We start from the raw sequence: 12029 nt of genomic DNA, 5'->3' as shown, positions 1-12029 counted from the left end.
CCCCAAAACCCATTTCTAATACCTCAAAACCCGTTTCTAATGCTCAAAACTCTTTTTTTGACTCAAAACTAAAACCTAGAGCCTAGAGGTGGAAGGTTAACCCTTTAAAAATTTTATCACCCTAAAATCTAGTGTATTTTAGTCCAACTTATTTTTGTGCACTTTTTATGTTTTTGCTTATATGTCGATTATTGATTGGAGGCTGTAAAAGATGTGTTATCAGGATGGTCCTAATAAAAGGTTTTCTCAAAGAAGTATCCTCTGCCCTCCCTCGTCAAAACCCAAATCAAATAACATCATATAATCGAATTTCAAAGAAACACAAACAATCCCCTAAATACTATTCACCTTTTTTTTAAAAAAAAAAAAAAAAAAAATCACTTTTTATATCACATCATTTACTTTTTATTATTATTAAAATAAAAAAATCACTATTTTTTTTTCATTTTTTAATACCACTTTTTTTTTTCTTTTTTTTTTTAAAAAAAATTTATTGAACATGCATGAATAGTATCATGTTGTTTAACAAACAGGGCTTAGATTTTCTCAAACACCCCGGCAAGCAAAGCCCACAAGTCCAGTACTAATCAAACTGTCCTACACAAACAAAACGATGACTCTAAAGTCTAATCCATATTTGAAAACTTGCCATTACCGACCATCCAATAATAATACGTCAAAAAGTATGTTTTTTGATCTATCATTATAACACGTTGACTCGGGGTTTATGAGGGTTTTGGTTGGGACCGGATCTGAGTTGCTGGGTTGGAGGCTTTGGACGGCTTTGTCATTTGTGGTGTGGATAGGACATGGGGCGGGAAAAGTGTACGTGACAGTTCAAATGGCAGTTGGTAGTTTAACTTTTCGATAGTCAACTTATCCAAAACGACTAAAAACGATTTTAGGACAAACTGATATATAAAAAAGAAGTGTTATAGAGTTAAACAAAAAAAAATTCAAATTTTTTTTTAAATTGACGTGGTAAGAGTTTTTAAATTAAAAAAATGCAATTTTTTCTCCTTTGTATGCCACTTACATTCTACCATGTCAATTTAAAATTTTTTCTTTGTCCATTTATTTGGTTGCCTAGCACTTTGCATATATAAAATGGTAATTTTATACTTAAGAAATAGGTGGCGGCTTAGAACTTTTATCACACACAACAAACAGAAGAACATGTCCTCAAGGGGTGGCTCAATCGGCTGGAGACCATGCCTCATGAAGCGGAAGTCACTAGTTCGAATCTCATTTTCCCTCCTGTATGGACATGTCAAAAAAAAAAAAAAAAAACAGAACAACAGGCAAAAGTAAAAAAATAAAATAAAAATAATTTTCCATGTCCCAAAACTCAAACACATAAAAAAAATAATTTTAATATTTAATGTCTTATACTTTGGATTATTCGTTAATATTTTTGACTTAAGAATAGAAAACAAAGTTGTTAATAAATATAACCCTAAAATTTGCCTGGCCACCATGCATATATATCATGACATATCCACTGTCAACAGCCCCGGCCAAGCAACAATTTTTTGTCCAATTTTTTTTTTTTTTTAATGCTCCAATAACTCCCTAAAATTAAATTTTTACCCCTCCCAAATTTTATATTTTTTAAATTTTAACCCCCAAACATTACTAGTTTCGCCGCTGACTGTCAACTAGCGGTGGCTGACCTGGTTTTAGAGTCCACCAACTGGCGCTTGTGCTTGCATGTACAAATGCTCGATGGTCCATCCAATGACAAAGTCGTTTGATCAAACTTGAATACCTAAAATCATTTCAAATATTCAATTGGAATAATGTTGACATTGTAATAAACATTGAAAGACTTCTGCAAAAAGAATTAAAAGAACTGTTTGAATCGATCCAGGCTCTTCCTGGACAGGAATTTTCTGCAATTTAATTTTTTTGAAATTGTTTATCCCTTACAATCCGACAAGCAATTGAGAGGGGCTCAAAAAAGCTCTAGCGTTCAGTGGGGGAGCCAGCTATTTTATATTGGAGGTGCCGCTAAAATTTTTTTTGCGTTCTAAAAATTTTCTTCACCCTAAAAATTTGGTAATTCACACAATATATGTATCACACAAAATATTTATAAAAGTTCATAAATATGTGCTAAAATTAATATATTAAAAATGTAATATGTCGACACTATATCAAAAAGATAAAAATACAAAAAAAAAAAAAAGTGTCTAAAACTACACTTTACAGTCTCGGGCCATAATGACTCCAAGAAAAACAAGGGAAATTTGACCAACTACACATCATTGAGATATTACATCAAACATGTGATGTGTGTTAAGTTTGAGAGTGCTGTGGGTTTAAAAAAAATAAAAAAATTCTAAAAATCCTCACGGCACCCCCAAGGTACCATGTGGCTCCGCCATTGCTAGCGTTCGAATAAGTTTAGGGCTACTCAAACACCAGTCAAATGTTACGGAAGTAACATAGAGATAAGTTAGAGCATTTACATTGATTTATGCATATTTTTATGCAAAATAATTAATCAAAACTTATTTTATCTAGTTTAGCTAATGAATTTTAATAGACATCATACATCCGATTATTTTTTTTTATTTTTTTTTAATCTATATTATTTAAATATTATTTATTTATTTTTTAAGATAGTATTTTTCCTAAAAATCTTACTTTTCAACTTTTAAGAAAAGAGAGATGTGGAGAAAAAAATAGTATATTTGAGATGCATAATCCAATGCAGAAGATTTTTTTTTTGTGTTTTGCTTATCTATTTTAAATGAAAATAAGAAATGGCTAACCAATGTGAAACAAAGAAAACATTAAATAATTGTTGAACGGATCCAAGCTCTTCCAAGACCAGCATTTTTTGCAATGGGGAATGACGGATGCTCTCGTTAGAGAGAAATAAGGGCTAATTTCTTTTTTCTTTTTTTTATAATAATATTTACTTAGGACCATGAGAACACCTAGTATTCCCCTTTTGCAATTGTTTTTTTTGTATTTTTTTTTTGCTTTATGTTAGAATAAATCTTCTAAGATGTCACACATGTCACGTATAATATTAATAGAGTTTTTTTAATATACAGATAATTACTAAAGTTGAAATGTCATTTCACTAAAAGTTGTCTTCTTGATGGAAGGAAGCAACGTAAGGTTAATTGGATAAAGGTCTTGGCCTATAAATATGCCTGTGATTTTCCATCAATCACAACGATGAATGTGAGAAACATATAGGCTAAAAACTCTTATCTATCACTCTCCAACATATTGTGAGGATTATAAGATTGGTTCTATAATTGCAAATTGAGGGTTTAAGATTGCAAATTCAACAAACGTTCAAGTCTAGATTTATGGATTACTTAATTTAAGTACTTAAGCAACAATAGCCAGATGTTAGTATTTTTATTTGATGTTTACATGTTATATATTCTCTCAAATTCTTGCATTAGTGGTATTAGAGCCTACTTTTATGCCATGTTGTTTAGTATGGATTTGTTGAAATATTTTTGGTTTTGGGTTTCAAGTTTCGAAACGGGTATCATTTTGCCGAATCTTTTGGTGTTTATTGTTTAAAAATAGGGTTAAATACTTCAGACCCCCTGAGGTTTCACAGTTTTATTTTTTTCTCCTGGGGTTTCATTTCTATCACAGGAGGTCCTTGTGGTTTTGATAATAGACCAAGTTAGTCCCCCGTCAGTTGACCGTTAGTTGACTTAACGAAATTCCACGTGGAACAATCAAATGTTGACACGTGGTACTTAATTTTTAATTTTTTTTTTTTTTTAAAAAAGTATTTTCTAAAAAAAAAGAAAAAAAAGATTGGGTGTGGCTCGGCCACCCCCTGGGCACCAAGGGGGTGGCCGAAACCACCCCTAGTACCTACTAGGAGTGGCTCGGCCACCCCCTTGGGCTCCAAGGGGGTGGCCGAGCCACCCCCATCCAGCCAGATGGGGGCCACCCCCAATCTTTTTTTTTTTTTTTTTTTAGAAAATACATTTTTTTTTAATTTTTTTAAAAAAATTAAGTAAGTGCCACGTGTCAACATTTGATTGGTGCACGTGGAATTCCGTTAAGTCAACTAACGGTCAACTTACGGAAAACTAACTTGGTCTATTATCAAAACCACAAGGACCTCCTGTGATAAAAATGAAACCGCAAAGAGGAAATAAAAAGTTGTGAAACCCCATGGACTAATTTAGTATTTAACCCTTAAAAATATTTTTGTGGTTTTAAAGATCAATGTTATTTAGTTTGATATATCATGGATCATTAATTCCGATACTTAATAATTCAAACAATAAATATAAGAAAATCTTGCATAAAATGTTATCTCACATTTACTATAACTTTTAGAATCTCTCACAACGTAGGCATTACATTAGCAATTGTGGTCCATGTCTGCGTCAAAAGGACACAGTTTTCCTTAAAACTGGGTTGAAAAAAATTTCCTCAAACTTAATGGACAAAGTTTTCCTTCAAACTGGATTAAAAGAATTTTCTTCAACTTAATATATAAAAGTGACATATTATTAAAAAGGGTGAAAATAGCTAGCACGCCGGCAAATTTTTTTTTTATTAAAATATTAAAAAAAAATTTGCTGCCTGGCGTGCTCTGAATCACGGCTCTATTAAAAAAATGGCACATATTACTTTTATATTGATTAAGTTTTTTTTTAAAATTTACAACCTAATTCAAAGGAAAATTTTGTCCTATCAAAATCTATTTTTTATTGGTGGGTGACATGACTTTTGCAAGAGGAATCACAAACCACATGGCAAACGAACAGAGTGTTGCTTCTAAGCAACTGGCTCAACCCCAACTGGCTCAACCCCAACAACTAAAAGTGCCAGCTCACACCGCTCGACAGCATGGTGGGACCAGGTGGGTTGTGCTGTGACGGTTGCTCTCCACACGAATGCGCGTAAAATCGGTGTCACGGCTTCTCACGTTCCCCACATCTCCCACCAATTCGAGACATGTCGAAACGTGTTATCTATTTTTTAAAAAACTCACCTGTCTCCACTGGATTATATGCTCCAAATGACCATATTACCCTCCCTCACATATATGTCTATTCATTTGTTTAATTTTGTTGGAATAATTCGTTTTCTTTGGAAATCTTAAACGTTTTGTAAATTGCAAGTTGTGATTGATTGTTGAGTGATTTGTTTGTTTGAGAAAGGGTCATTGTTATAATTTAATATTTAGAAGCATACAAGTTGTTCTTCTAATGCTTTGCAAGGCGAGAAAGATAGAATGTTAATTAACTTTTTTACCACAACCAGGGACGGAGTCAGGAAATTTTATGGGAGGGGCCAGCCAAAATTTTTTTTCGGTTCTTTAGAATTTTTTTTATAAAAAAAAATTATTTTGATTGTTTTTTATGAACTAAAGACTACCGTAAGGGCAAAAAAAAGTGGACATTTGAAAGTAAGGGCCAAAAAATAAAAAAACTTAGTGGGTATGGGCCAACAAAATTAAAAATAGGGCCAATTTTTTTTTTTTTTTTTTTTGAGGGGGCCAAATAACTAAAATTAAAACTTTAACTTTACTTTTTTAATTTTTTAATTATTTTTTTTACTAACAATATTTTTTTTCCTTATTTTGGGGGGGGACCATGGCCCACCCCGGTCCCCCCTCCCTCCGTCTCTGACCACAACTCAATCATTATGTCACATATTTTATCATATAGTATTCGGAGGTGGAGAATGTTGCCCTTTGGATACCGAAAACGCATAATCATTCATTTAGAGTAACGGGCAAAGATTCATAGTACGAGTACAGATGAGAGTCTTTAAGATAAAGGTAAATGTGTATGATGTGAGTAAATTCACATAATAAGACAGCTCATAAGGAGACGACCCATAAAATTAATAAAAAAAGTTTCGTTACTCAATGTGATGATGGAGAAATTGTTGTGTATATTTGTGTGAGTGTAGAAAGGTTTGAATCTTATATTAAAAATATATTACAAATATGATTTTTTTTTTTTTGACATATCCACATAAAAGGGGGAGGAAGATTCGAACTAATGACACCTATTTCATGAGGTATGATTCTCAGTTGATTGAACTACCGGTTAGGAACACAAATATAAGTAATTAATAAAATATAATTGAGCTGTAAGAGTGAAACCCATAGACATTAGCTCCAACACAAGAGTTGACCTGGGCTAATATTGGTTGGGGATTAGGTCTAAAAGCATTTTAGAAGTTGTTTTTTTTAATAAAATATCTTATTCTTACGTTCAGGGCTATACTTGTAATTGCACAGGGTGATGCAATTCCAATCTTTGAAACCCCTGGTAATTCTATCAAACCCAAATGCCACCGCCTAACCAAGAAAGCAACGCAGAGAGAGAGAAATGCTAAAACAACGGTTAAATCTGCAAAAAGACCCTTTGTAAACTCGAACTCCTCTTTAGCTTCCTTCTGATTCCTAACACCGCGTCTCACTTCCTTCCAAGCTACTTCTCATCTCAATCTCTCTGTTCCCATTTCTTTCTTCCTTTATTTATCGTTATTACTTATTATTAATACTTGTTCTCTCCAGAATATGTACAAACATTCTGAAACCTTCGATTCCCGTATTGCATAACATCCCACATCGAAAGAAAGACTTGCAGAGAGAGAGAGAAAATGGCTAGCACTGATCTGGAGAGAGGAGGCGAAAAGGGCAGAAGGGCCAACGGCCCCTCCGGCAATTACTATGTTGATAGCGCGGATCGCGAGTGGACTTCGTGGTTGATTCCGATGTTTGTGGTTGCCAATGTTGCTGTCTTCGTAGTGGCCATGTACATCAACAACTGCCCAAAAAACAACCTGGGTTTGGATGGGGCTTGCGTAGCCAAGTTTCTTGGCAGGCTCTCGTTCGAGCCTCTCCATGAGAACCCTCTCTTCGGCCCCTCTTCTTCTACGTGAGTTTTCTGCCGTACCCAATTCTCTAATTTGGTTCTTTTGCTTTTGTTTTGATGCGCAAGATTGGTTCTTTTGATCTTTTTATTATGCGGGTTGTATTTGATAGGTTGGTTGGCGTATTTTATACGGGTTTTGGGATTTTGGGCTTCTGAAATTTTGCGTTTTTTTTGTTATTGGTTAGGATTTTGGCTTGTGGGTTTCTGTGATTTTACTGTTTTATTTGCTAGTTTTGAGGTTATGAAATTTCAATGGGTTGCTTGATGGACTTGAAATTTTTAGATTTTGGTTAGGCCTATGTTATTCTTTGATTGGAGCTCTTGTTCTTGAGTTTAGGCTTATATTATTATAAATTCTGTGGTTTGCTTATGATTCAGTTGTGAGATGTTCATGTGGACTGGAATAATTCCTTATAGAACCGATTACCAATTCTCAACGTCTGCTCTCTCTTATTTTGATCTGGTTTTAGTGAATGGGTTTCTGAATACCAATTCATACTCTATATTAATTAAATCATATGGTGTGCATTTAATTGGTGCTTCCGTATTATCTAAGTCATTTGGGAAGAAATTTGAGTTTGTCAAAATTTCGTAGTAGATGGTGGGTCAACGTTATTAAGTTACTTTAGCAGGTTTAAGACACCCTATGGATGTGACATCCCATCTAAAAATAAAAGAATATTGTGAACTCCATGAGTCATTAGCTGGGGATATTTGCTCTCTTTCTTGTTTTGTCTACGGATTTTAATGGTTTGTTTTATATGTTCACGCGATTAATTTAATCTGCTATTCTTTTTAGTTTTATGATATATTGAATCCCATCATTTATTCTGATTAAACGCCATAATACATTAGTGAATCCTAGTAATAATTAGTCACAGTGTGCTTTGATTTGTGCTAAGAAAAGTGGGAAACAGTTTCAGCTAGATACTTTTGAGAAAAAAATTAAATTATTTTAATTAATTAGCAAGACATCGTATGGGAAAGACTTATTCTAAGGGCTTGTTTAGCATTGCGTTTGAGAAATAGAGCTTTTAAGTAAAAAAAGGCTTTTGGGCAAAAGCTTCATTTTTAAGCTTTTGCCAAAAGTGCGTTTTTGCTATTTTTAGGCTTTTTGACCTTCAAAAGCACTTAGAATTTTTTTTACCAAACGAGGTTTTTTTTTTTTTTTTTTTTTTTTTTTTTTTTTTTTTCAAATGAGCTTTTAGAGTGTTAAACGCACTTTTGAAGTCCATAAACGCAATCCTAAACAGGCCCTAAGTAAGTCTTAGTTATATTATTTATACTTAAAACTAAGTGTGGTCATACTAACTCATGTTTCTGTAGTATGCTAGTGTAGGCTGGATTCGAATGGCTTGTCGAAGTGCAATTCATTTCATTCCTCTCTCTGTGTCTCTCTCACTTAGGTGATAACATCGAGAAGTATGGTTATGGTAATATCTCAACTTTTGTTCTACTCCAACTTTGCAGATTGGAAAAATTAGGAGCTCTGGAGTGGGACAAGGTAGTGCACGGGCATCAAGGATGGAGACTTGTTAGTTGTATCTGGTTGCATGCTGGTGTTATTCACCTGCTTGCAAACATGTTGAGCTTGATCTTTATTGGGATCCGCCTGGAACAGCAATTTGGTTTTGGTATGTCATGTCTTGAATTTAAACCTGTGCCTACATCAACAAGCATAATCAGGAAAAAGAGTTTAATATAGACATTCATGATTAGGTTTATTAAAATGGGGTTTTTTCAAGATGAGTTAGAGTTGGAAATTTTGTAGGTCTGCTTCGTGTATAAAATTAAAATCTGTCCATTTTGTTTGCTGCTAGAACTAAAATTATTCACATATTATGTGTTGGGTCATTTATGAGATGTCAAGAGATGAATATATTCAATTTAGATCTTCATTTTCGGTATGAGATAGTTGGCCCCTTATGTTCTTATTCATGGAGTTTATTCTTTTGACCAACTTGTTGTAATTTAATGCATTCTAACATATATTTTGGGTTATTATCTTGCAGTGCGAATTGGTATACTCTATCTAGTGTCAGGATTTGGTGGAAGCATATTATCTTCCCTATTTATTCAAAACAATATCTCTGTTGGTGCCTCTGGCGCTTTGTTTGGCCTTCTTGGAGCAATGTTATCAGAGCTTATAACTAATTGGAGCATTTATACCAATAAGGTTGGTTTGCTACTAATTCTTGGTTGTTGTCGTTTTTATTATATGTTTATCTTGCATTAGGATCGATTGCCTCATGTCTAACATATACAAGTACAAAGATGATGATGTTTAATCATTGTAACGGTTAAATCAAGATTTATCCCAAAAGCTTAAGGTGATAAAAAATGATAAATTTAATTGTTTAATTAATATTCTAACAGTAGCTATCATAGGGATCTTCCTTATTCTTGATACTGAGACAAAGAGACCTAGTCACCAACTGCCAAACGAAAAATATTATTGGGCAAAAAATGTAAACTGAAAAAATTATGAAGTTGATTGTAGGAGGAAGGCTCTACTCTTTTTAATGGGTTGTTTCTGTGTGTGTTGTGTGTTCTGCATATTTTGCAAATTTTGGTGAGATTTCTTAGCATTAACTTTGCCTCTTCTTTTACCATTGTAGGCTGCTGCTCTATTCACCCTTATAGTCATCATTGCCATTAACTTGGCAGTTGGAATTCTTCCTCATGTTGATAACTTCGCCCACATCGGAGGATTCTTGACAGGTCTTCTCCTTGGCTTTGTTTTGCTACTTAGACCCCAGTTTGGATGGGTGGAAAGCCAATATCTTCCAGCTGATGCCCGTCCCCATTCTAAGTACAAGTCTTACCAATATGTTCTCTGGGTGGTTTCCGTGGTGTTGGTGATTGCTGGGTAAGCTTATCGCCCCTAAATTCTAATTCAGCATTTGGATGGGTTTGGTGCAAGTGCTTTAGTTTTTTTACAGCACGTATGTTATAATTTTTTTAACAATCCAAATTTAGAGTATGTTTGGAATTATGTTTAAAAGTAAAATTTTTAAGTCAAAAAACGCTTTTTGGTAAAAATTAAGCTTTTGTCAAAAGTGCGTTTTAACAATTTTAGAGTAAAAAAGTCAAAAAAAATACTTTTAATATGTTTTACCAAGCAAGCCTGCTTTTGTTTGGCACAACTTTTTAAGTACTAAAAGTACTTTTGAAGCTTTCTAATGCAATCTCAAACAGACTCTAAAAAACTTTGAATTAAATCTGAACCGTTAAAAAAATTACAACTTAGGTTCTGTAGTTTTTTATTTTTATTTTACATCACCTAAGCCAAATCCATTGCACATTGATTCTTGGGCTCCTAAGAATTATTATAGCTGAAATTCACATTAAATGTCCTGAAAAAAAAAAAATATACTCCTCAAATATTATTAGAACACAACAGCGTATACTAATTTCTACAGAATGCCCCTAGGTCTCTTCAAAATCCTTAGCCACATGCCTATTTACTTGTCTTAAAGGGAGCAAATCTAGTTATGTATTGTATTGAATTGGGAGTTTCATGGTGAAGAACATATAGATGCCCTTCTATGAGAAAACTAATTCCCACTATACTGTTGACAATTGCAGATTTGCTGTGGGATTGGTGATGCTGTTCAAAGGAGAGAATGGAAACAAACACTGCAGCTGGTGCCATTATCTTAGCTGTGTGCCTACCTCGAAATGGCACTGTTCCAACTGATCAAAGTTTGCTGCCCCTCTTAATTTATATACTTTTTCTTCCAACTATTATTTTTTATTTGTTTTTTTTTCACTGGGGTGCTTTTGCTCATGTACATGCATATATTTTCGTAGTTCACTGTGGACATAAAGCCAGTAATATTAGGGTACAGTTTTATACCGAAAGTCTTTCCATTGTACACAAACTATCGAGTTTTTATAGACAATGTATTTTTTTATTTGTTTTTATGTCCTGTTGGTTGGCTCTCTCTCTCTCTCTCTCTCTCTCTCTCTCTCAATTCTTTATTCCATTGTCTACAATCTTAAGAAGCTTGTTTTTACTCAATATTCTTTCCAAAAATATTTCAGATAAGATATACTAGTTGTAAACAAAGGAGGTGTAAGATAGGAATATCCTGTTTTGTTTTCCCATGAAACAAACAGAGTTTAAGAAGAATGCAGTATTGTGAATTTGTTAAGTCTTTTTGAAAAGTCTGGAACCTTTGGTCTATTCCTGTGGGACAAAAGATCCCACCTACCCTACGATTTACTTCCCTTATCCTCCTAACATTGCCATTGAATAATGTTAGAGGGAAATATATGTCCTTTTTGTGTAATTTCAAAATTAATGTGGCTTTTAAGGTTATTATTAAATTAAAATTCAATATAATTATCACAAATTCAATGGTGGGTTTAAAAATTACATCAATTTTAAGAAAATACAAAAAAGACATGGGTCTTTCTTTTAGCATTAATCATTGTCATCGACTCATTAGTGTCAAAAGCGTCAAAAGCGCTTGTGCCCTTATATCTCATGACTTGGTACTCATCTTGAATGTGAAATGGGAATTTATATGACCTGTTCCTGTGAAGTTTTTAAAGAAAATTATGTTTTATTTACTTAAAAGTTTGGAACAAGTTCAAGTTACAGTTAAATTTTTTAGTTCTTTTTCAAGAAAAATATTTGGGATACTATAACTTTTGCTACAACCTGTAGCTCACGAAATCAAGATCCCATATTATTGGGCTATCCGAATAACATAAATTCAAACAGCCTAGGAGAGGGGATTGCAGCATTCGTCAATCTCGGGCAATTCAGGATGTTATCATTCGAGCAGCCTAATAACAGGAGATCTCAATTCCAAACTCACATGACAGTCTACATTTTATAGAAATGAGTGTCACATAGATTGTCATATGACAATCCACATTTTAGTGGTTGACATGGCAAATACCATCTGGACTATAATATTAATTTGTAAACGTGAAAAGATGATAATTCACATTTATGTGAAGTGCCATATTAGCTTATTATCCTTAGCGGCACTCTTTATTACGAGGTTTATTTATGTTCCTTTTAGTTAATGAATTTGATCAAAGTAGGCAATAATTAATGAGGTTATTGTGTTTTTTTTTTTTAACCCATGTGATTGGACTTTTTGCTCTTTATCAAATGGC

General features: G+C 33.5%; 1 protein-coding gene across 1 annotated transcript; it reads left to right on the top strand.

Moving 5' to 3' along the window:
* Window positions 1-6374: 6374 nt before the first annotated feature.
* On the top strand, window positions 6375-10820 carry LOC132174748 (RHOMBOID-like protein 2). Its single transcript, XM_059586408.2, has 5 exons — window positions 6375-6896; window positions 8364-8527; window positions 8906-9069; window positions 9512-9762; window positions 10482-10820. Exons 1-5 carry the CDS (start codon window positions 6619-6621, stop codon window positions 10591-10593), a joined length of 969 nt encoding a protein of 322 aa, XP_059442391.2. The 5' UTR covers window positions 6375-6618; the 3' UTR covers window positions 10594-10820.
* Window positions 10821-12029: the final 1209 nt, after the last annotated feature.

The sequence above is a fragment of the Corylus avellana genome, chromosome 3 (genome assembly GCF_965113065.1).
Source record: "Corylus avellana chromosome 3, dhCorAvel1.hap1.2, whole genome shotgun sequence".
NCBI lineage: Eukaryota > Viridiplantae > Streptophyta > Magnoliopsida > Fagales > Betulaceae > Corylus > Corylus avellana.
Note: the sequence above shows the minus strand (reverse complement) of the source record. Positions and strands in the feature narration are given on the sequence as shown.